Source organism: Oncorhynchus nerka, linkage group LG6 (assembly GCF_034236695.1).
Source record: "Oncorhynchus nerka isolate Pitt River linkage group LG6, Oner_Uvic_2.0, whole genome shotgun sequence".
NCBI classification, from domain to species: domain Eukaryota; kingdom Metazoa; phylum Chordata; class Actinopteri; order Salmoniformes; family Salmonidae; genus Oncorhynchus; species Oncorhynchus nerka.
Genome location: NC_088401.1, coordinates 69,806,024 through 69,832,225, shown reverse-complemented (window position 1 = coordinate 69,832,225; position 26,202 = coordinate 69,806,024). Strand labels below are relative to the sequence as shown.

Here is a 26,202-nt window from a genome sequence, read left to right as displayed (position 1 = left end):
TTATGCAGGCACCATAGTGTTATGCAGGCACCATAGTGGTATACAGGCACCATAGTGGTATGCAGGCACCATAGTGGTATGCAGGCACCATAGTGGTTTGCAGGCACCATAGTGGTATGCAGGCACCATAGTGGTATGGAGGCACCATAGTGTTATGCAGGCACCATAGTGTTATGCAGGCACCATAGTGGTATACAGGCACCATAGTGGTATACAGGCACCATAGTGGTATGCAGGCACCATAGTGGTATGCAGGCACCATAGTGGTTTGCAGGCACCATAGTGGTATGCAGGCACCATAGTGGTATGGAGGCACCATAGTGTTATGCAGGCACCATAGTGGTATGCAGGCACCATAGTGTTATGCAGGCACCATATCGTTATGCAGGCACCATATCGTTATGCAGGCACCATAGTGTTATGCAGGCACCATAGTGTTATGCAGGTACCATAGTGTAATGCAGGCACCATAGTGTTATGCAGGCACCATAGTGGTATACAGGCACCATAGTGTTATGCAGGCACCATAGTGTTATGCAGGCACCATAGTGTTACGCAGGCACCATAGTGTTATGCAGGCACCATAGTGGTATACAGGCACCATAGTGTTATGCAGGCACCATAGTGGTATGCAGGCACCATAGTGTTATGCAGGCACCATACCGTTATGCATGCACCATACCGTTATGCAGGCACCATACCGTTATGCAGGCACCATTCTGTTATGCAGGCACCATTCTGTTATGCAGGCACCATTCTGTTATGCAGGCACCATTCTGTTATGCAGGCACATTTTTAGAGTAATTGGTATGACTCGACCGGGGATCAAACCCTCTAATCTCACGGTGGACAATAAGCACAAGGCCACTGAGTTGGCTCACAGTTAAACAGTATGTCTAAGCAAAAGGCTGAGATGCAAGAGATATGATACAAGAGAAGAATATAGAATCAATAAGGAAGTCTAAAATAACAATACAATCACAGATTAAGATTAAAGACCAAGCTAAAAAGGTAGATTTTCCGGCATGATTTAAAGACCTCAATGGTTTCTGGCCCTCTACCTCACAGGACAAGCCATTCCATAACAGTGGTGCTCTGATAGAGAACACTCCTAGAAGAACAAGCTTATTCTATGATACATTATAGTGTATCAAATGTCATGACTGTCTGAATACATTATATACATCTTAACAAGAGTTTCTTGACCAAACTACATCCATTCCTCTGCACATAAACAATGTTCAGTCCCAGTCTGAGTATCTGACATCAGAGTACACAGTCTCCTGTTGTGTCTCTTTCTTCTTTCTTCCTCTTTTAGTTTTCCTCTCAGAGAAATTCAATGCAGCATAATTCAATGTAACTCCATCTTTATCCTGTGAATCATCATAATGTTTTTTTTAGAAATAAATGTAGTCATAATAATAATACTTGTCAGGTAAATGGAGTATCTAGTATCATCTTCTACAAACAGGCCAAAATTATAACAATTGCATTTATATACCTGATCACATTCGGTGGTTGTGTTGTCATGTCCAATATGCTGTGCAACACTCACTGTTAACATGAATAAAAACAGCATCAACATGACAAAAGTCAAGATTGGTAGAAGACAGAGGCACAATAGTTGGTGACAAGTATTAGGTATTAATCTTTAAATGTTTTAGGTGTTCATCTACAGTTTGTAATGCCAAAGAACTCACCTTGATAATGTTCACAAAATGTCTTTGTATTTCTGGTGAAGATGAGGACAATGATTACAATCACACAGAAAACCGATGTCACTCCCAGTCCAATGACAAAATGATCCAGAGATCTTCCTAAAAGGAAGAAAAATGTAATAAATAGATACAAATATATACCCTTATGTTAAAGTAAAACATTAGGAGATTTATATCACCTTTATATTAGACTAAAATAGTAGGAGAGATACATACCACCCTTATATTAAAATGAAATAGTAATAGTAAATATTTATACCACCCTTCTATTAAAATGAAATAGTAATAGTAAATATTTATACCACCCTTCTATTAAAATAAAATAGTAAGATAGATATATACCAACCTTATATTAAACTAAAATAGTAAGAGAGATATATACCAACCTTATATGAAAATAAAATAGTAAGATAAATACATACCACCCTTATATTAATATAACATAGTAAGAAAGATATATACCAACCTTGTATAAAAAAATAAAATAGTAAGAGATATATATATATATATACCACCCTTATATTAACATAAAGAGTAAGAGACATATACCACCCATATATTAAAATAAAATAGTAAGTGAGAAATATATAGCACCCTCAAAATTTGTCTCCTCCATATCGACTATGGCGTCATGAGGTCGTCTAGGCATAGAGCTCTGTAAATATTGTACATATTTTCTTTATTTTAAAGTGTTTTCTTGTTGTATTTTTTTTAATTAATGTTTTGGTTTTGAATGTTCTGTTATTATTATTTTATTTTTTTAACCTTTTATTTAGCAAGTCAGTTAAGAACAAATTCTTATTTACAATTGACGGCCTACCAAAAGATAACAAGGACTGAAATCCGTGTCTGGAGATGGCAGAAGAGGATCAGGGACTGTTCCTAACCACTGTTGATGTGTGGTGGCATTTCCAGCACTTTTCAGCAGCCATGTCATCACCCAGGTGGTTGCTACATTTTTTGTAATGGAGAACCAGTACCGACAGAAAGGAGCGGCTTCTATGGAGGAACTGAATGCAGGAGAAGCAGGTGTGGTGCTCCGATGAAGAGCTACTGGCCTGTTTGTCAGACTGTCTATGTCTCTCTCTTTCTGTACCATCGATGCCCCTTCTGCTCAAACTATACTGCCTTTCCAACCCAAACTGACTCAACTCCCATTCCATCCTCCCCAGCTAACTATAGACATTCAATCTCCATCCCCATCATCTCAATTTAAATTTGTTGTGTTGAATGTTTGTTTGATTACAAGCTAAATAACTTATTATTATTATCATATTAAATACATTGATTGACTGAAGCCACATATTGAAGGAGATATTTGATTAAATAGCTTGTGTTTAAAGTTAAGTTTAGCTATCAATAGATTGTATTTTGTTTTTAGCATTTTTTGAATATACAGTATATAACATTATTTTCTGGTCAATGATGAGAATATTGTCATAGCAAAATGTACTTCAACCCCTATGCTATATGCACCACTTAAATAGTCCTACTTTCTACACTACAACTCAAAATATTCATTACCCACCAATATTTAGGTTAGTTCCATTGCCAAACAGGATCTCCCCACATGTGGCCACAGCACAGTAGTAAGTCCCAGCATCAGAGAGACTGAGGTTGTTCTTGGAGAGGCTGTAGACACAGCTCTGTGTAGGAGAGGGAGTCTCAGGGCTCTTCTTACACTCATCACTCCTTTTCCCAGAGGTGTAAATGACTCCTGGATTGGATTCTCCTGATCCGGCTCTAAACCAGTACACACTGTGTTCTCCTGTACAGGTCTCAGAGAGTACTGTACACTGTAGAGTCACAGAGTCTCCTGGTTGGACTGGGTCAGACACTGGCTGTTGCTCTACAGTCTGGTAGTGTGACCTCTTCTGACTGACACCTAATTGATGTTGTTTTCATGAAAGAAATGTCAGTGTCACGTGAATACACAATTATTGCAGTTTGGCTTTCTAGAATCATATGTATGTAGCACCCTCAGCATCTATAACTATGGATAACTTAACAAAACTGGTGTGGTAAACATTGAGATAAATCATATTACTGAAATCAAGTTACCTTTTACAGCCAAAAATGTTCCATTTCTAAACTTCATCTCATACACTGTTCCTATTCCACAGAAGTATGCTGCCTCATCTGATCTGCTGATATTGTTGATGATGAGAATATATCCAACTTTTACTTTCTCCATTGTGAAACGTATGTTGTTAAACTCTCCATTAAGAACAAAATCAGCTGATTTTCTCTTTTCTACAGTTGCCACAACTTGGGGCATTTGACCAGCAGTTTGCTTGTACCAGTAGAGCCATTGGAAATAATCAATTGTCTCTGAGAAGAAACATGGAAGAGATACAGACTCTCCGAGCTGAGCTGCGGTCAGTGGAATTTGTAGAGGAACTTCTTCAGAGTGAATCAAGACTACACAAAAATTGAAAGAAATCATTTTTTCAGCTATGTTAAACATTCATTCAGACAATTAGTTTAAAATATATATATATATATCATATATATACATATACATTATAAATATTGTGATCTAATCTTTGCACTTGAATTGCCCACAAATATATTGCCATCGTAATTGCATCATATTGAATCTGAAGACATAACTTTTCAATCAGACATCATTATATGATCAGTTTTACATGTTTCTCTCCAGTAAGACAGTACAATATGGGACCGTTGGTTAAACTGGTACTTACAGATTTGACTGACTAACATCCAAACAAGGTTGATTCTGATCATCTTGATGTGTTGTAACAACAGTTGGTCTACAGTCCCCAAGTGAAATGACTAATGTAAAGCGAAATATAGGCTGGTTTCAATTCTAAGAATTACCTGATTGGTTGAAAAAAAATAAAGTTCAACATTTCCTGTTCCATTCCCAACCAATAAGCAGTTAGTGTAATCAAAAGACCAGTGATATGTATCTGGGACTATAGTTCTATAATGCTTCTCTTACTGTAATCTGTTGGCTGAATGCTTTAGGCCTACTAATTGATACCATAGCTATGTCATCTATCTCTATTTGACCATAATGCCTTTTGCATGGTTTACTAGGCCTACTTCTTAGCCCACCTATCTTAATTGCCTCTCCTCAGTAAGATCTTAGCATAATCTCTTATGTAAATTAACTTATTTAAGTGACATTATTGCCTTAAAGAGATATTATTAAAAAAAAAATGAATTTATTTGGTGGCATAAAAATGATTCGAATAAAATGGTTTTACCTATAATTTGACACACTGCCATGCAATCTCCATAGACAAACATTGGCAGCAGAATGGCTTTACTGAAGAGCTCAGTCACATTCAACGTGGCACTGTCATAGAATGCCACCTTTCCAACAAGTTAGTTCATCAAGTTTCCGCCCTGCTAGAGCTGCCCCGGTCAAGTGTAAGCGCTGTTATTGTGAAGTGGAAACATCTAGGAGCAACAACGGCTCAGCCTGCAAAGTGATAGGCTACACAAGGTTATAGAACAGGACTTCCGAATACTGAAAAGCATAGCGCGTAAAAATCGTCTGTCCTTGGTTGCAACACTCACCTCTGAGTTCCAAACTGCCTCTGGAAGCAAAGTCAGCACAAGAACTGTTCAACGGGAGCTTAATGAAATGGGTTTCCATGGCAGAGCAGCCACAAACAAGCCTAAGATCACCAAGCGCAATGCCATGCATCGGCTGGAGTGGTGTAAAGCTCGCCGCCATTGGACTTTAGAGCAGTGGAAACGCATTCTCTGGAGTGATGAATCACGCTTCAATATCTGGCCGTCCAACAGACGAATCTGGGTTTGGCGGATGCCAGGAGAACGCTACCTGCCCCAATGCATAGTGCAATCTGTAAAGTTTGGTGGAGGAGAAATAATGGTCTGGGGCTGTTTTTCATGGTTCGGGCAAGCACCCTTAGTTCCAGTGAAGGGAAATCTTAACATTACTGAATACAATGACATTCCAGATGATTCTGTCCTTCAACTTTGTTTGGGGAAGTCCCTTTCCTGTTTCAGCATGACAATGCCCCCATGCACAAAGCGAAAACCATACAGAAATGCTTTGACTGCTTTTTTACTGATGCTTGACTGACATAATTTTGTCCGTGCTGTATCTGAAACAAAGTTCAGTCCCAATCTGAGTACCTGACATCAGAGTACACACTCTCCTGTTGTGTCTCTCTCTTCTTTCTTCCTCTTTTAGTTTTCTTCTCAGAGAAATGCAATGTAGGGTAATTTAACAGAGATGTCTTTGGCACTTAAGGAATAGAGTACAGTAAATAATAACTCCATTGTGCACAACAACAGAAAAAGTAAAATAATAACATTAACAATAACATGGTCAAGGGAAATGTGCATTCTGAGTCTAGGATTCAATTATTAGCACAGGGAGCTGGAACACCAACAATGCAGCGTTTTTGTCAGCTGTGCTATAACACAGATCGAATGTGTATCAGATTGAACCCCGGTCTTAGTGACATATTTTTTCCTACTAGTTAATGACAAGCTATGGCTATGCAAAACCAATGTTTTAATCAAACAAAAAACGTTTCTAAAGCCTTTACTTTGTAAACCCAATAACTAAACCGATGTTTTCAGCATGTTGACATTGTTCAAGAAAATATTTGAAGTTACACTACAGATTTCTGGACAATAAATAAGCTATTGAATATGAGGGTAATTTAACGTCTTAAAGCCCCACAACACTGCTGCAACATCTCATTGGTTACTGCTGTACTTTGTCATTTATGCACAAATATACATATATACACTAATATGTGTAACGATATAGCTTCCGACCCTCTCCTCGCCCCCAACCTGGGCTCGAACCAGGGATCCTCTGCACACATCAACAGTCACCCTCGAAGCATCTTTACCCATCACTCCACAAAAGCTACAGCCCTTGCAGAGCAAGGGGAACCACTACTTCAAGGTCTCAAAGTGAGTGATGTCACCGATTGAAACGCAATTAGCGCGCACCACCGCTACCTAGCTAGCCATTTCACATCGGTTACATATGCACACTCATGTGTAACAGGTAATGTACCTCTTGTTTTCACACACTGGATAATACAGATGTTACATACCTGACCACTTGACTGCTCTGATGAGAGGTTATCATCATGGTGAATATGCTGAGAGACACTTGCTGTATCAACAGATAGAAACCCAAGCATGAAAATGGAGATGGAATGTACAGTATAACATTCAACGCTGAATCAGAAAATGAGGTGAGACTTTACATTTAAATGATCATAGCTAACACTTTTGAAATTAACAAATAGATATGTATGTCTAAAATGACTTACCTTTACAATGATAACATGTTTGTCTCTTGTTGTTGGTACAAGAAAGAATAAAAATGACAATCACACACACAGTCACTGCTGCTCCCAAGCTGAGGACAATGGGATCCACTGTGTTTCCTGGTACAAAAATACATTTAACATGTTTTTTAATGTTTTATGTTAAGCTTGCATAGTTGATAACACAGTTTATTTCACTTTGACCCATTTAAACTAAATAATGGTATCTATAAAATATGCTTGAATATTTGCTTTATCAATTTAATAAAAAGTTGTACCTTTAATGATGTTAAGTTTTGTTCCTTCACCAAACAGGATCTCCCCGCATTTAGACACAGCACAGTAGTAAGTCCCAGCATCAGAGAGACTGAGGTTGTTCTTGGAGAGGCTGTAGACACAGCTCTGTGTAGGAGAGGGAGTCTCAGGGTTCTTCTTACACCCATCTCTCCTGTTCCCAGGGGTGTAAATGACTCCTGGATGGGATTCTCCTGATCCAGCTCTAAACCAGTACACACTATGTTCTCCTGTACAGGTCTCAGAGAGTACTGTACACCGTTGAGTCACAGAAACTTCTGGTTGGACTGGGTCAGACACTGGCTGTTGCTCTACAGTCTGGTAGTGTGACCTTTTCTAACTGACACCTAATTGGGGTTGTTTTTATGAAAGAAATGTCAGTGTCACGTGAATACAAAATTATTGCAGTTTGGCTTTCTAGAATCATATGTATGTAGCACCCTCAGCATCTATAACTATGGATAACTTAACAAACAAAACTGTTGTGATAAACATTGAAATAAGAGTCTCCTGGATGGACTGGGTCAGACTCTGGCTGCTGGTCCACTGTCTTGTAGTCATACTTCTAACCATTTCCTAAATTAATCATAACATAATGAGTAATTATCAGAATTTAAAATAGTATAAGATAAACATATTTGACTGCAATCTTTCCATAGGCTGAGAAATTACATATGTACTGAGCAAATATTTTGTTTAATTACTGAACAAATTATTGTCCAATTAACATAACTTATAACATTTATATTAAAATAATGTTACCTTTCAAAGACAGATATGTGCCATCTCTAAATTCCACAGTCATCTGTCTTCCAATTGCACTATAGTACATGGTTTCATCTTCTGGGATCATCTTCATGATATTAAGGCAAAACATGATCTGATCCAATTTTACATTGAAGTGTGCATTATTCAATCCAAAGTGAAACACAGGCTCTGTAAAATATTGCAGCATTGATGCGAAATGTTGTGGAATTCCTCCCATAGTTTGCTTGTACCAGTGCATTTGCTCATCGCTGAATTGTTCTTCTGGGAAAACACATAGCAGGGTTACAGGATCACCAAGTTGAACAGTGGTCACTGGACTTAGCAGGGTCTACATCTAAATGAAATGGAAACAGAAACACAAGCATACTGTAGTTATCACACAGACAAGGACACATGTTAAACAAGAGAAAACAGTAGTCTGTGAAATTCATTCCAGATGAAATACATTTATTTTGCTTTCTTTGTTTATTTGCACTGACTCAAGTTATAATTCATTTTTAGATGGTATGTGTGTTGGTTGAACGTTCTAAATGTACATTTATCCTACCCTTCAAGAAGCTTGAATTGTATTGAATTGCACAGCACCACAACAAAACATTTTTTAATATTCTACCAGTGATGAAATTGTACTTACACACTGCACTGAGAATATTCACAGCAACTCCTAATCTGACCATCGTGGTATGTAACATTTGGGGAGGTGGGGTTTGTTTGGTCCGTGCTTAAATGACAACCAAAGATCAAATATTCAAACTTGAAAACATACCTCATTGGCTGGAACATAGTGTTCAATACTTCCTGTAAAATTGTCCAACCCGTGACCCATTTCTTCGATTAACCTGACAAGCCTGTTTTGTCATAAAGTCCCCACCGTAGCTTACATGTTACTGTATACTATGGTGTCTCATATATAGTTTATTTTTAAGTGCCTAATCGTCCTATCCACATTACTTTTTGTTGTTGTATGGATACATTTGTATAGATTATGTAATATATTTTGGTGATACCTGTACCATTTTTGACCGTGATTGTTTTTATTGTCTCAAATGTGGTCTCAATGTGGTTTTAAAAATATCTTTATTTTGTATAATTGTATCATTGTGGTTTAAAACTTAAATACATTTGTCTAACTAACTATAACAATGAATTTCTTATTTTTTCTGTCTGTCTGCACAGTACATTTGCTATATATTTCCAGCCTTTTAACTTGTCCTGTTTCATTGAAATGTTTTTGTCATGAAAACATCTGACTGAAAATGCACTTGTTTCCCTTGTCGGTGTTTTAACTACTACACTGTGAAGTCCTATATCGAAGTGGTCTGGGATCTATAAGGTAGACTGGGTTGATTACCTGAAAGCTCTCAAGTGTCAGGCTAAACAGGCAGTAACCAGTGGACCGCTCAGGAACCCAACGTCTTAAAGGATACAAGCATTTACAAGCACTGCGCTACCCCCACAACAACATCTGTTAAATATGTGTATGTGACCTATAACATTTGATTTGATTTGATATTTATTTTTTACAACCAAATGTCTATTTATGATGTAAATGGAATGTTATAGAAGGGTCTTACCTCAAATAGCAAATCACTTCCTCATTATTGTTTGGTACAGAGGCCCTGAAAAAACATGAACAAAGGTTCCAAAAACACCCAAATATGTCATTTTGAAACGTCAAAGCTCTCAGTGTAGGGATGCAGGTCTTAAGATGTTTTATACATGAGATTGTGTAATTACAAACTTTATCCACAATGTTATATTCCCTTTTGTGTGACTCGAAACATTTCCCCTATCCAGCTGTTCCAGTGTTCATGTAACCAGATGCCACAAGTAGCTGCCAAAATAAAGGAAACACCCACCAAGTGTCTTAATAGGGCATTGGGCGAGTCACCAGAACAGCTTCAATGCGCCTTGGCATGGATTCTACAAGTGTCTCGAACTTCCAGTGTGGAAGCACCCCATGCTTTCAACACACAATACAAGATGGCGTAGCAGTCGGATGTGTGTTTGTCTTATCCCGTGAAAATAGTCTGTTTTTCGTTTTTTCGTACAATTGAAGTCAGAAGTTTACATACATTTAGGTTGGAGTCATTAAAACTCGTTTTTCAACCACTGCACAAATGTCTTGTTAACAAACTATAGTTTTGGCAAGTCGGTTAGGATATCTACTTTTTGCATGACACAAGTCATTTTTCCAACAATTGTTTACAGACAGATTACATACACTAAGTTGACTGTGCCTTTAAACAGCTTGGAAAATTCCTGAAAATTATGTCATGCTTTTTGAAGCTTCTGATAGGATAATTGACATCCTTTGAGTCAATTGGAGGTTTACTGTTTAAAGGCACAGTCAACTTAGTATATGTTAACTTCTGACCCACTGGAATTATGATACAGTGAATTATAAGTGAAATAATCTGTCTGTAAACAATTGTTGGAAAAATTACTTGTGTAATGCACAATGTAAATGTCTTAATCAACTTGCCAAATCTAGCGTTTGTTAACAAGAAATTTATGGAGTGGATGAAAAACAAGTTTTAATGACTCCAACCTAAGTGAATGTAAACCTCCGAATTGAACTGTATATATATAAAATATGAATATCATGGTGGACAAGAATTGTATCTGAACTCCCCTCTCATCTGGAGGTTGAGCATTTTTTGTCTCTATCTCTGTAATGTGTCTGCTTCTATGTATTTGTAGATGTATTTACATATTTACGTACAAAATAAGGACCACAGTGGAAATAGGTCACCGACTTTATTGTGCAATACACAAAACATGTTTTTATTTTCTTTACTGACAAATAAGGTCAATCAATCAATCCAAACTGTGCAGCAGACCAATTGATGTCACGCCCTGACCTTAGATATCTCTGTTTTCTATATATTTTGGTTAGGTCAGGGTGTGACAAGGGTGGGTACTCTAGTGTTGTATGTCTAGGGTTTTGTATGTCTAGGGTTGTTTTGTTTCGGTGAGTTTCAGTTGATTAAAAATATGTGAAACTCTATTCGCGCTGCGCCTTGGTCTCATCCTCTTTACGACGATCGTGACAATTGATGAATGGAAAGAGACATCTGAAAAAACCCACCAAAAAGTTTAACGACATTCAGAGATTGTTAAGCAAAGCCTTCAATACTTGGTGAGTCTACAAGGTAGGGAGGGATGTATTTTCTGTTTGTCGAGAGATTGCCATAGTCTAGTTATTGTGGTGTTGAAACTGAAAACCATGATAATGAAGTGCCCGAAGTCGGTAAGCTTTGTTTATTGGTTGTGTGGTGCATTGGCACATAAACTTGTCGGTGGAAAATCCATTGCATATATTTTATATAATTATAAATACAGCATCAAAATGTTGAAAATCTGATTCCCTCTAGCTGATCATTGTTTGCAGCTGGCTCTGATCGTAGTGTAATGAAACAGGCAGGGAGAGTGAGCACATCTGTGGTGGTCGGTGAACCCTCAACCTTCAGGCCCGTAGCCCTGCGTGGCATCGACTGTGCCACAAAAGCAAGCTAAAGTGGCAAAGTCAATATCCACATTTATAAACACAGTTATTGTTATTTGTGGGTGTAAACATTATTTTGAGTAAATTCTATAAGGAGGAGAGTGTTCAGTCTATTTTACAGTAGAACAGGAGGGTCATTTGAAAATATTTTTCACTTTGGGGAGGGGGGTGCTTTTTTCTGACACTTTGAGTTGGACCAGCCCCTCCCCCCAATAAATGTATATATGTCCCTTAGATAACAAACCAGGTTGTTGGTGGGAAAATTGAACAGGAAGTGTAGCATGATATAGTTTTCTCCAGCCTATCAGATAGGTCTGTGAGTATAGACTTGCCATTTTTGCATTTCATGGGCAGAGGACAACTGCATCAGATGTGTAAAAGCTACTCACCAAGATGATCAAAACTGGAGTGATTGTGGTACTTCTCAATTTGATGTGTAAGTGAAATTCCAAACTTTTTTCAATAATGAATGGCTTAATTCCTAGACCCTAGTTCTGGACTAAAACTATCCTTAATGGAGATTGTGAAAAGCATTCTAAATGGAGATGGCCTGATCTGTCTCTGGGAAAGCAGTCGCTTATCATGTATTTCTAATATGTAGTTCATTAAACTAATCTGAAATGTTAAAGGAAACATATGGATATGATTGTAGTTGTCCTTGATGTCCTTTGTTCATTTTTATTTTTTGCATTGTTGTTTGCTGTTTTCTTCTGCCTTTTTCTTCTTTCTCTTTAGTTCATTCTCTTGGTTGTTGGTGCATATGGGGGGGGGTTCTTGGGGAATGGAATTAATTGTATATTTTTCTCGGGGGGAGACTGTGGGAGGGGAACTGTGGGGGGTTCTTGAACTGTGGGGGGTTCACATTTTTTGGCATGGTGGATGATCTGTCAACGTGCCCTTGAGCAGGGCATTGAACCTGGGTGCTTCTGTGTGTCGCTCTGAATGGGAGTCTTCACTGAGAGGCTTCACTGCAAGTATATTGTATGTTTTGGAAATTAAATTTAAAAGATATGATAATTTTTTTAAAGTAATGATGAAGTCAATCTCTCTTCCACTTTGAGCCATGAGAGATTAGCATGCATGTTATTAATGTTAGCTCTCCGTGTACTTTTAAGGGCCAGCCGTGCTGCCATGTGCTGAGCCAACTGCAATTTTTCCAGATCCCTCCTTGTGGCACCTGACCACACAACTGAACAGTAGTCTAAGTGCGTCAAAACTAGGGCCTGTAGGACCTGTCTTGTTGATAGTGTTGTTTTAAGAAGGCAGAGAAACGCTTTATTATGGACAGACTTCTCCCCATCTTAACTACTGTTATATCAATTTGTTTTGACCATGACAGTTTACAATCCAGGGTTACTCCAAGCAGTTTAGCCACCTCAACTTGCTCCATTTCCACATTATTCATTACGAGACATAGTTGAGGTTTAGGGTTTAGTGAACGATTTGTCCCAAATACAATGCTTTTATTTTTGGAAATATTTAAGACTAGTTTATTCCTTGCTACTCATTCTGAAACTAACTGCAGCTCTTTGTTAAGTGTTGCAGTCATTTCAATTGCTATAGTAGCTGACGTGTATAGTGTTGAGTCATCCGCATACATAGGCACACTGGCTTTACTCATAGCCAGTGGAATTATGTTAGTAAAGATTGAAAAAAGTAAGTGGCCTAAATAGCTACCCTGGGGAATTCCTGATTCTACCTGGAATATGTTTGGGAGGCTTCCATTAAAGAACATCCTCAGTGTTCTGTTAGACAAGTAACTATTTATCCACATTGTAGCAGGGGGTGTCACGCCATAACACATATGTTTTTCCAGTAGCAGACTTTGATCGATAATGTCAAAAGCTGCACTGAAGTCTAATAAGAATAGCCCCCACAATCATTTTATCATCAATTTCTCTCAGCCAATCATCAGTCATTTGTGTACGTACTGTGCTTGTTGAGTGTCCTTCCCTATAAGCGTGCTGAAAGTCTGTTGTCAATTTGTTAACTGTGAAATAGCATTGTATCTGGTCCAACACCATTTTTTCCCAGAAGTTTACTAAGGGTTGGTAACAGGCTGATTGGTTGGCTATTTGAGCCAGTAAATGGGGCTTTACTATTCTTGGGTAGCTAAATTACTTTAGCTTCCCTCCAGGCCTGAGGGCACACACTTTCTAGTAGGCTTAAACTGAAGATGTGGCAAATAGGAGTGGCAATATCATCCACTATCATCTTCAGTAATTTTCCATCCAGATTGTCAGACCCTGGTGGCATGTCATTGTTGATAGACAACAATATTCTTTTTCACCTCTTCCACACTAACTTTACGGAATTCATAAGCACAATTCTTGTCTTTCATCATTTGGTCAGATATACTTGGATGTGTAGTGTCAGCATTTGTTGCTGGCATGGCATCCCTAAGTTTGCTTATCTTGCCAATGAAAAAGTCATCAAAGTAGTTGGGTAGTGCACCCTGTTGGTTTTGTGATGAATGAGCCATCTGATTCAATGAATGATGGAGCCGAGTTGGCTTTTGTTCCGAAAATGTCATTTATGATGCTCCAAAGCGTCTTACTATCATTCTTTATATCCTTTATCTTTGTTTCATAGTTTCTCTTTGTTTTTATTTAATTGATTCACATGATTTCTTAATTTGCTGTACGTTTGCCAATCAGTTGGGCTGTCAGACTTATTTGCCATACCTTTTGCCCCATCCTTCTCAACCATACAAATGTTCAAATCCTTATCAGTACAAGGAGATTTAACAGTTTTCACAGTCATTTTCTTAATGGGTTTGTGCTTATTAATAACTGGAATAAGCAATGTCATAAATGTGTAAAGTGCTGCATCTGGTTGCTCCTCATTACTCACCACAGACCATCATCAACATATGAATCAAAATATTCACTACAAAACGTATTGTATGACCTTTTTTACAGTATATTAGGCCCAACCTTTTAAACTTTTGTTTTTCTAGATATGGCAATTATATTGTGATCACTACATCCTATGGATTTGGATACTGCATTAAAGCAAATTTCTGCAGCATTAGTAAAGATGTGATCAATACATGTCGATGATTTCATTCCTGTGCTGTTTGTAAATACCCTGGTAGGTTGACTGACAACCTGAACCAGGTTGCAGGCAATGGTTACAATTTGATTTTTTTTTTTGAGTGGGCAGCTTGATGAGAAAATATACCCAGAAAATATACTTCTATGTTGATATCACATACATTATCAAGCATTTCACACATATTATCCAGATACTGACTGTCAACACTTGGTGGTATGTAGCAGCTTCCCACAAGAATGGGCTTTAGGTGAGGCAGATGAACCTGTAGCCACATTACTTCAACAGTATTTAACATTAGATCGACTCTAAGCTTTACAGGAATGTGGTTCTGAATATAGACCACAACACCACCCTGTTGGCGTTTCTGTCTTTTCGGTAGACGTTAAAACCATGTATTGCTACCACTGTATCATCAAAGGTATTATCTAAGTGAGTTTCAGAGATAGTCAGAATATGAATGTCATCTGTTACATGCTAGTTATTGACTTCGTGGACCTTATTTCTCAGGCTGCATATGTTAATATGGCTGTTTTTTTAGCACTTTTTGGGTTGCTTGATTGTTTTTAATGCTTTACTGGGAAGCTTATCAGAAGTAGACTTGCTCATGTTATTTGTATTGGAGCTGATAGTACAGGGTGAGCTGCACAAAGTGGTCTTCCTACACACCATCTCAGTGTTAACAGTGTAACTCTGGTTCATAGGCTCATGATTACTCATGATTACTGCATACAATAGCTGAAGGATCAAAGGAATTAAGGGCAATTCGGGGGGCATAAATTAAGCTACTTACATTGTGTCTGCCAACGCCCCTAGGATAATATACATTTTATGCAACATTATGATGACTAATTGTCACAATGGTAGGGATTAACTGAGCTGGTCTTGGGTCATTGATAAGTCATTGTTTCAACGCAGCCCTGAAATGCGTGGACAGAGTCCAGGAGCCAAGATGATTTGGATGGACTCTGTCAGCCCTGTAGAGTATCTTCTGTTTCCAGAAGGTGTCAAAGTTATCTATAAAAGTGACTCCAGAAGAGGTACAGTAATCTTGTAGCCAGATGTGTAATGCCAGTAGCCTGCTGAATCTTTCACACCCGTGGCCCAATGATGGTACCTGAAAATATTGTCTTTTAATGATAAAATCAGTTTTTTATATTCCATTTTCAGATGTTCTGAGCTAGCCTTCCTGATATCGTATGACACCACATGGACTACGACAGTGTCAGCTCCCGTCAATTGTCGTAGCACAGTTGGAAGCAGCCTTGTGACGTCCTGTACTCGTGCTCCTGGGTAGCACAGGGTTTTTGCCTTGGGAACGGAGATGTTTCTCACCATAGAATTGCCTATGATGTCAGCTGGTGATGTTGAATGGGCCGGTCTCTCAGGCAGCCTTATGGTCTGATGAAGGTAAGAGCTCCGAGGATCTTTCTTTCTCTCGGGGGAGGAGGACCATGCCTCAGGACTACCTGGCCTGATGACTCCTTGCTGTCCCCAGTCCACCTGGCCGTGCTGCTGCTCCAGTTTCAACTGTTCTGCCTGCGGCTACGGAACCCTGACCTGTTCACCGGACGTGCTACCTGTCCCAGACCTGCTGTTTTCAACTCTCTAGAGACAGCAGGAGCTTTAGAGATACTCTGAAAGATCGGCTATGAAAAGTCAACTGACATTTACTCCTGAGGTGCTGACCTGTTGCACCCTCAACAACAACTTTGATTATTATTATTTGTCCGTGCTGGTCATCTATGAACATTTTTAACATCTTGGCCATGTTCTGTTATAATCTCCACCCGACACAGCCAGAAGAGGAAGGGCCACCCCTCATAGCCTGGTTCCGCTCTAGGTTTCTTCCTAGGTTCTGGCCTTTCTAGGGAGTTTTTCCTAGCCACCATGCTTCTACACTGTATTGCTTGCTGTTTGGGGTTTTAGGCTGGGTTTCTGTACAGCACTTTGTGACATCAGCTGTTTTAAGAAGGGCTTTATAAATACATTTGTTTGATTTATTGATTGATTGATCTGAACCTGAGGTACAAGCCACCGGAGAGGCAGACAGAACAGAGGACGAAGACACAGGTACCTCCAGATCCGATCTTGAATCGGAAGCCCCCAAGGAAGAAGGCGCCGGAACCTCTGGATCCAGGGTAGCAAAGCCGTTTCTGGTCTGTGTCAGGTCCAGCCTCAACATCTCCAAGGAGACTCCCGTTGCCAGAGAACGCTTTTTTCGACTTCCACGGCGAGTGACGTATCTCCATGGCTGGTTGGTTGGGTCGAGAACAGCTCCGATCTCCAGAGAAGGGGGAGACCCCTTAAACGGGACGTTAAAACGGGTGTCCTGACTCTCTGAGGTCATTAAAGATCCCATGGCACTTATCGTAAGAGTAGCGGTGTTAACCCCGGTGTCATGGCAAAATTCCCAATCTGGCCCTCAAACCATCACGGTCACCTAATGTTGGAGGAAATTATAGTTCAAATGATTAATAATGTATACATTTCAATTAGAACCATTTATTCTAATACTATTATGTATGGGCTCTTGGTTAAGCTGTTACTGAAAATGTAAGCAAAACAAATTAATTGTCTGTACCTCGCGGAAGGTTTAAGGGAGAGGGATGATGTATATTTTCTGACAGATAAGAATGGTCCTTGATGTACCATTTGTGGAGGAGAAGATATCTTTTAGACAGATTGGAATGTCTGGTTTATGAGGGGAGTAGAAGACATCTCCGGACCTGAAAACACTGGGCTATTGTGGGAATCGGAGAGAGTGTGAGAAACTGATGATGTCATTTTATGTTCTCTCTTTAAAATGTAAGGGTCTTTTGTATTTTTGGTTAGTACTCACTTGAATTAAACGCTGTTTACCTGGCTTTTAAGACTGGTCTCGATCTACTTCATGCATAATTAATGAACTTACACCTCATTAATGAACTAGAGCGAGTGCGACTTTGATTTTGGCTATAAAACATACAGGAATTTAGAAATTCCACTAACACCTAATAATCCCCAGTTTACAATTGGCTCATTCATCCCCCTCCTCTCCCCTGTAACTATTCCCCAGGTCGTTGCTGCAAATGAGAACGTGTTCTCAGTCAACTTACCTGGTAAAATAACGGGTAAATAAATTATACGGATGGAACCCTGCTGAGCACTTGCCAGTCGGCAATGGAGAGCCGACACGGCAGCAACACTTCCACCAGACCAGAGCGGTGTCCGGCTACTGGGGTGGAAGGAAAATAAGAGGTTAGCGAGCGTGGATTCCCCAGTAGCTTGTGTAGGTTTCCTACTTGAAAAAAGTTGAAAAAGTATATAAAACCACACAGCTTTACAAAAACATTAAACCAAGCTCTCTCGTCCAGCTTTCAGCTTTTGGAGTTTCAACAGCTTTTATTTATTGTTTGTTTTCTATTGAAGCAGTAGATGCCTTTCGGGGAGGAAGACATGATGGATTAAGGGGAGAACAGGTATATTTACATTGTGAAATGGATCAATTCCAATTTGAGGGTGAAATTCGTCAATGACTCTACTACATAGCTCATGATAACCCTTGAAAATGAGTCTATGTGATTAAAAATGTGACAGTAATTCGTATTAAGTATTTTCCAACCAATATGTGGCCTGCTGTCTCATAGAAACTTTTAGTATTTCTGTCAACATAACCTTTAATGGTTTGAAAATGTAATATGAAAAACAAAAAGTATGTATGTGTAATAATCATGGGGTTACTGTGTTTCTAAAATATGTTCCTCAGGATCAAGATGGAGATACGTCAATAATGCTGCATTGAATTTCTCTGAGAGGAAAACTAAAAGAGGAAGAAAGAAGAGAGAGACACCACAGGAGACTGTGTACTCTGATGTCAGGTACTCAGACTGGGAGTGAACTTTGTTTATGTGCAGAGGAACTTAGCATCATTATTCTAAAATGTAACATTAATAATATTTACATTTGTAAGTCAGTGCCACTTCTACACAGAGAATTTGAAAATATGAGAATATCACACATTTAATAAAACATGTATAAAAATCATGATCAAGCAGAACATTAATTCACTCAATGGAAGAAAAGCTATAGTTTCTCTTAAAGGGATATTTTTCTCCCCCAAAATGTTTTAAACGTTTTGATAGTCCACTGGATACAGTCCCAAACAATTGTGCATGTCAGCAGTTAACAAAATAGAGCAGTTTCAGTAAACATTTAAAAGTTTGATGATGATTTGTTTTGAATCACGAGATGAATCATCATCATCATCCTCATCCTCCTCCTCATCATCCTCATCATCCTCATCATCATCATCGCCATCATCATCGTCAACATCATCATCATCATTACCATCAACATCATCATCATCATCATCACACGTTTAGCTTTGTACCGAAAGTGCTCTACTCTTGTCAAACTCATGATTTAACACTAGAGACCCTGGGATCCAGACCACGTGGTACAAGACAAACATATTGTGTTCTGCTGAAGCTCTTTTTTCATTCTTGCTGTTTGGATGAGAAAGTAAATGGTTGTACAGCTAAGGGGCGGTGCTGTAGAGCTGTGTGGGTGTCTGTTTGAGTGAAACAGATGTGGAGGAGAAGGAACCAGTGTAAAAGCACAGCCATCTCGATATTGATGCATCCTGTTGACAACATCAAAAGAGCCTCCCCAGTTACATAGATTAGACTGATGCCCTTTGTTCCACAATGAAACACAACTGGTGTTAACTCAATATGAAACATAACTGGTATTATTAACCCAACGTGAAACACAACTGGTATTAACCCAATGAGCCTCAACCTCGAACTAGCCTCAACTCAATGACCTCCCCTCGGTGTAGGGGAATGGAAAAGGGTTACAGTATACAAGAAAGAATCCATACTGATAGTCAGTTACAAACGGAGTGAGAGAGTCCTGACCCACCTCTAAATGAAGATAGCAAAGTGTTATTAATGTCATAGCCTTTAGCTCCGCCCATCAAGGGGAGGAGGTACCAGTAATGCTTCAAACTAGTGTAGCAAAAAATAGACTAGTCAGTCAGTCATCTGCCGTACAGAGAGATTGTTCTCAGGTTTTATCTGAATATGAATACTTAATTTGTATGGGCAATAAAAAACAGCTAAAACATAAAATGGTTCATTGTAGTCAGTAGAACAAGTAGTATTAGTCTCAACATGATGGAGTGGGTTTTTGTTACTAGCTATCGTTAAACTCTTCTGCTGTACTTCAAGATATGCCCAGTACTTATCTGGTAATACACACAGGTAGCTTACAATATTGATTAAAATGTGAAAAAGTTGTTTAAATAAAGAGTTTGTATATGAGGCCCCAAAGACAACATCACATGCAGTGTTTCTACAGGAGGCTGCTGAGGGGAGGATGGCTAATAATAATGGCTGGAACGGAGTGAGTGGAATGGCATCAAACACGTGGAAACCTGGAACCATGTGTTTGATGTATTTGATACCATTCAACTCATTCTACTCCAGCCATTACCACAAGCCCGTCCTCCACAATGAAGTTGCCACCAACCTCCTGTGGTAGTATTCCCTGTATATAACTAGGTGGTACCATATGTCCTGTGTATACAGTACCAGTCAAAAATTTGAACACACCTACTCATTCCAAGGATTTTCTTTATTTTTACTATTTTATACATTGTAGAATAATAGTGAAGACATCAAAACTATGAAATAACACATATGGAATCACATAGTTACCAAAAAGGTGTTAAATAAATCAAAATATATTTTATATTTGAGATTCTTCAAAGTGACCAACCTTTGCCATGATGGCAGCTTTGCACAATGTTAATTTGTAGAGGTAAGGGGCTGCTGTTAGTGACCAGCTTTGTGTGTGACGATAATCACCCTGTAATTTTCCACTCGACCGAGTGAGAAAGTGAGGCCCACACAGGATGACTGACCTGCAGTTGAGGTCACACTTAAAAGAACAGCCAGACACATGTGCATTGACAAGACATACCCTCCACCCTGAGCCTGCAAATTTGAGAAGGTGTTATTCAAACATTTACAGCACTGCTTTCATTAAAGTTATTTAGGTTCTTTATTAAGTAATGTGCCAAAATAACCCTGATATAAATAAGTAAAAAACACTACTATTTGATATAATGTTTAAGAGCAGCAGATCTATAACCCAGGCCTGCTTGACCTCCCCACTAAAGACCATCAGATCTAATACCCAGGTCTGTTTGACCTCCCCACTAGAGTCCAGCAGATATTACCCAGGCCTGTTTGACCTCCCCACTAAAAACCATCAGATCTATTACCCAGGTCTGTTTAACCTCCCCCCTAGAGATCAGCAGACCTAATAATCATTTTTGTATTATTTTTTTATTTAACCTTTGTTTAACTAGGAAAGTCAGAACAAATTATTTTTTACTATGACGGTCTACCCTGGCCAAACCCTAACCCCCACGATGATGAGCCAATTATGCACCGCCCTATAGTCAGTCCTATATGACTATAGGTAGCCCTATATGACTAGAGTTAGCCCTACGTGACTAGCGTTAGATCCATATGACTAGAGTTAGCCCTATATGACTAGAGTTAGCCCTATGTGACTAGAGTTAGCACTGGATGACTATAATTAGCCCTATATGACTAGAGTTAGCCCTATGTGACTAGCGTTAACCCTATGTGACTAGAGTTTGCCCTATATGACTAGAGTTAGCCCTATGTGACTAGCGTTAGATCCATATGACTAGAGTTAGCCCTATATGACTAGAATTAGCCCTATGTGACTAGAGTTAGCCCTATATGACTAGAGTTAGCCCTATGTGACTAGCGTTAGCCCTATGTGACTAGAGTTAGCCCTATGTGACTAGAGTTAGCACTGGATGACTATAATTAGCCCTATATGACTAGAGTTAGCCCTATGTGACTAGCGTTAGCCCTATGTGACTAGAGTTAGCCCTATATGACTAGAGTTAGCCCTATGTGACTAGCGTTAGCCCTATGTGACTAGAGTTAGCCCTATATGACTAGAGTTAGCACTGGATGACTATAATTAGCCCTATATGACTATAGTTAGACCTATATGACTAGACTTAGCCCTGTATGACTATAGTTAGCCCTATACGACAATATTTAACCCTATAAGACTATAGTTAGCCCTATACGACTGTAGATAGCCCTATACGACTGTAGTTAGCCCTATACGACTGTAGTTAGCCCTATACGATTAGAGTTAGTCCCTATATGACTATAGTTAGTCCCTATATGACTATAGTTACTCCCTATATGACCATAGTTAGTTCCTATATGACTAGAGTAGCCCTAAAAAAACTAGAAAACAGGAACAAATCGAGAGATAGGAAAAGAGAGAAAAACGCTGGTAGGCTTGAAGAAACAAAACTAACTGGCAACAGAGAAACCGAGAACACAGGTATAAATACACAGGGGATAATGGGGAAGATGGGCGACACCTGGAGAGAGGTGGAGACAATCACAAAGACTGGTGAAACCGATCAGGGTGTGACCGTATGGGAGCAAGTGATGGAGTATGCAGGATGGAAATAAGTGTCTGTGTGTGTACCCATGTGCTGGTATTTTTGTGTAAGTAGGTACACATTGATAGGAGTGAGACTGATCATGCATGTGCGTGTCCCTGTATGTTTGCTGTTGGTGTGTAGACCTGTGTGTTTGTGTGTAAGCGTGTGTGCGTGTCAAGCATGTTCCAAGGTTGTACATTTTGTTTAAAGTGTAAATATGCAGTTTAAACAGTAACAAAGGGGTCACTCCACCACTGAGGGGTATCCTACAAAGCAGGTTTGAGGAGTTAGAGAGGTAACTTTGGTCAACTCTGAGTTCATCTCAGGATAGCCAGTCAAATGCAATTGCTCACCTTTTATCCAGGAAAATTTCTAACGCAACGAATCCTTCAGAACTAACTTGCTCGGGGTCAGGCTAACTCACGGTGAACCCCACTTACCCTGTATGCAATGACTGTGCTGCGAGTTGAGGATCAATGAAATCAGATTCCCTCCCTCTTGCAAAGATTTCATCATCATCCCCTTCATTTGAGGAAGACAACTAATTTAATATTTTATAATGACATTTCTAATCTGACTTGTGGTCAGACTCGCTCAGTTGGAACACATGTTAACTTTTTTCAATGCTGAATTGAATGTCATTGAGAAAACAGAAAGGTGTAATTAATTTTTCGCAAACATCTGAATATTTATTAATTTTAAAGTAATCCAAGAAGTAATCATCTTGTTTTTAAAAGTATGTGTAATCTGATTACAATATTTTGGGTTGTAAAACAAGCATTTCGCTACACTCGCATTAACATCTGCTAACCATGTGTATGTGACAAATAAATTTGATTTGATTTAACATAACCGATTACATTTACCCGTTTTGACATGTAATCAGTTACTCCCCAACCCTGTACAGAAGAGAACACGAACATGACTCATGTGAACTGTATGACCAAGCATCTGTAATGATCTGTAGGGCTTTGTAACATTTCCTTTGTTATTTATCTAAATAAAAGAATGTGTGCATTTTTCGAATGTGTGTATACCTGCATGCATGTGTTTGTGCATGCATGCATGTGTTCATCAACAGTCATAAGGACCAGTCAATATTAGTTCAACCTTGCTGGCCATTTCAATATACTTTTGCTCTTTTGTTCTGCAGCAGTGTTGCTGGCATGTTTTGCACGCCCACGCTTGTCAAGTGGTGAGCCAGTTCACAGTGGTTTAGCTCGTAGGCGTAGGTTGTGGTGGGCCAACTCTGCACTTTGGACAGACCTCTGAGCTGTTTACTCACTACAGGACTGTCTTCACTGCCTGTGTGTGTAGCCACAAGATGCACAGCTATGTTATGGCTATGAGAGACTTTGACAAACAAGCTAATTTTAGCAAACTTGTTAACTTGAGAGTTGTAGGGCCAGCTTCACAGACATTGAATAAAGCTTGGAGTGAGCCTTGTTCTCACTTAGTACATGTCTAACATTTACCCTCAACAAGCCGTGATCTAATGTAAGTATGTTTTTTCGTGAAGGCATACTTTTACTGACAGTTAGTAAAAGTCCTCTAGGAGCACATCTAAAACATGTTGTTAATGCAGTGTTTAATGCAACATATTAAAAACTGGTCATGAGGTACCTATACATACCTGTTCGTTGATGTTTATGACATTGGAATGACATGTCTTACACTCAAGATGTGCTTTTCAACTGATGTCTGCAGTGTGCTTGTCCTACATATGAAACATTTACACAGGGAGGCTGTTACAGAAACACTGAACACTGAAAAGCCCCACTTAGTTTCAGCTGCTTGGCCAGGATGACATGTCTGCTGAGGGAGTGTGATTGGGTTAATCAGTAACTCTCTGAGACTCACCACGTTGATGTGACCTATTTTCAGACAGAGCTGTTTCTATGACTTACAGGATATAGAGACAGGCTCCCTGTACAACAAAACTCTTTTAAAAGTGCCAATCCTTTGTGCGTCCAAAATTGCACCTTATTCAGTTATTGATGGATAGTGTTATAACATACGGGATTTTTGATGTCTTCAATTATTTCTGGCTTGTCTTTCATCTTCAGGTAGAAAAGATTGAAGCACAGAGAGCAGAGGCTTTTTAGATAATCATGATGATATTGATGATTATGAGGATGAGGATCATGATGATACTGATGATATACTGATGATGATACTGATGATGATGATTAAAATGATCATGAACTAACATAGAATATGCTGTGAAAGAACGTCATTTTCTGAAATCAAGTCATTATTGCAAACATTGTTAAAGACACATAGTTTATGCTAATATGGGGTGGGGACGTTTCATATTTTTTTCAACCAACTTTTAACCTAAATCCAATGACATGGTGACATTTGTTGTTGATTTCACGTTGAATTCACAGTTCGTTGACAGCTCAACCAAATGTAAATCAAAACTACTCGTTGAACTGACCCAGTGGGTGAACCTGAATGTCTTTATTGAGCCCCAATAAATCCCCCAATAAGTTCCAAAAGTCTTGCTGCTACTCTGCAGAATATGTGAATGATATGCACTTATATTTTGCCTCATAGAAACACACAAGTACAGTCAACATCATGTGGAGCTCTCAACAAAATATAAATCCAGCAAATTATATACAATGGTACATAATTGTTGTTTGTTAGCTGGTCTCAAACTCATGTGAGAATGTCTCTATGCTATTTTCCACTCACACTGCACCTGGTGTGAAAGTGAGTCTGTTATAGGAAGAGTAGCCCCTGTAGAATTCACACCTCTAACACCAAAACCACACTGATGTTCAAGTTTCCAGGCATCATTGTTTGTCTCTGGACATGTTTTGTGTTTGTTGGTTTCATTGCGGATGGCTAAAAGACCACAGTGGAAAATGTCACAGCCCAATTGTTCTGGAATCCCTCCCTCCTTATTCTAGCCAAACACAAATGGAACCTCTTGGTCTTATTCCCCTGAATGTGACCCCCTCACCCTTTTCGCTATATCTACTGATGTAGCTACTTCTACCCGTTATGAATAAGAACTTCACTATAACTCCATACGCTTGCTGATATTCTCAAACAATAGGATATATTTGACTACAAGGTATTGGCTGAAGAGTGAGTTTGATTCTCCCCAGTAGTCCACTCTACTGTTAGTTTTGACAATACTGAGTACAGTTTAGGCAAACATAGTAATTTGAGTGCATGCACAAAGTGCAATATGCATGAAGAATATGGTTAACTGGATTCACTTGTACCTTTCTTTTCAAGTTTCAATTTATTCTAATTTTGAGGGGTCAAGACTCTCACTACTTTTCCAGCTGATTGCTAAAACAGAATGCATTTTTGATGATTTAATTGTTTAATGAGATAAAACAGTGAAGGCTAACAAGATAAATAAAATTGGTTGCATAAAGCATGACCAATAGACTACAGTATATTAGCAGTATGAATAGATTACAACTGAGAGAGAACATCGATGTGGTTCATAATTATAAGATTCACCACATTGACCTACGCTTTGATAGTGAGACTGGTAAGATAACTATGTTCTAAACTGGTGAAACAGCGGCATCTGGTGAAAGACTACATCTGTCACGCCCTGACCTTAGATATCTCAGTTTTCTTTATATTTTGGTTAGGTCAGGGCGTGACTAGGGTGGGTACGCTAGTTTTTTTTTTGTCTAGGGGTTTTTGTATGTCAATGTGTTTGTAGGTCTAGGTGATTTGTATGTCTATGGTGGCCTGATGTGGTTCCCAATCAGAGGCAGCTGTTTATCGTTGTCTCTGATTGGGGATCATATTTAGGTATCCATTTCCCTTTGGTGTTGGTGGGATCTTGTCTATGTGTAGTTGCCTGTCAGCACTCGTTTGTATAGCGTCACGGTTTGTTATTTTGTTCAGTGTTCATTCTTTAAATAAATAAGAATGTACATTTGCAACTCTGCGCCTTGGTCTGATCCTTATTACGAATGTGACAACATCATCATGTAAAATGTTCCTTCCTGATGGTGTATCAATTGTAATGTCATTGACAGAAATGTGACCATGTTCATGTTACACCACTCTGTTATGTCTTACAATGTAACA

The 26,202-nt window shown here is 39.0% G+C and overlaps 2 protein-coding genes across 2 annotated transcripts; both read right to left on the bottom strand.

The window, feature by feature from the left end:
• Positions 1-587: 587 nt before the first annotated feature.
• Positions 588-3,912, bottom strand: LOC115131196 (uncharacterized). The gene is made up of 5 exons (XM_065019086.1): positions 3,780-3,912; positions 3,247-3,603; positions 1,701-1,817; positions 1,502-1,554; positions 588-1,373 (listed from the first exon to the last, which is right to left on the bottom strand). The coding sequence occupies exons 1-5, from the start codon at positions 3,910-3,912 to the stop codon at positions 1,242-1,244; spliced, it is 792 nt and encodes a 263-aa protein (XP_064875158.1). The 3' UTR covers positions 588-1,241.
• Positions 3,913-7,087: 3,175 nt separating this feature from the next.
• LOC115130066 (uncharacterized) lies at positions 7,088-8,900 on the bottom strand. The gene is made up of 4 exons (XM_065019085.1): positions 8,841-8,900; positions 8,061-8,402; positions 7,291-7,630; positions 7,088-7,104 (listed from the first exon to the last, which is right to left on the bottom strand). Exons 1-4 carry the CDS (start codon positions 8,898-8,900, stop codon positions 7,088-7,090), a joined length of 759 nt encoding a protein of 252 aa, XP_064875157.1.
• Positions 8,901-26,202: the final 17,302 nt, after the last annotated feature.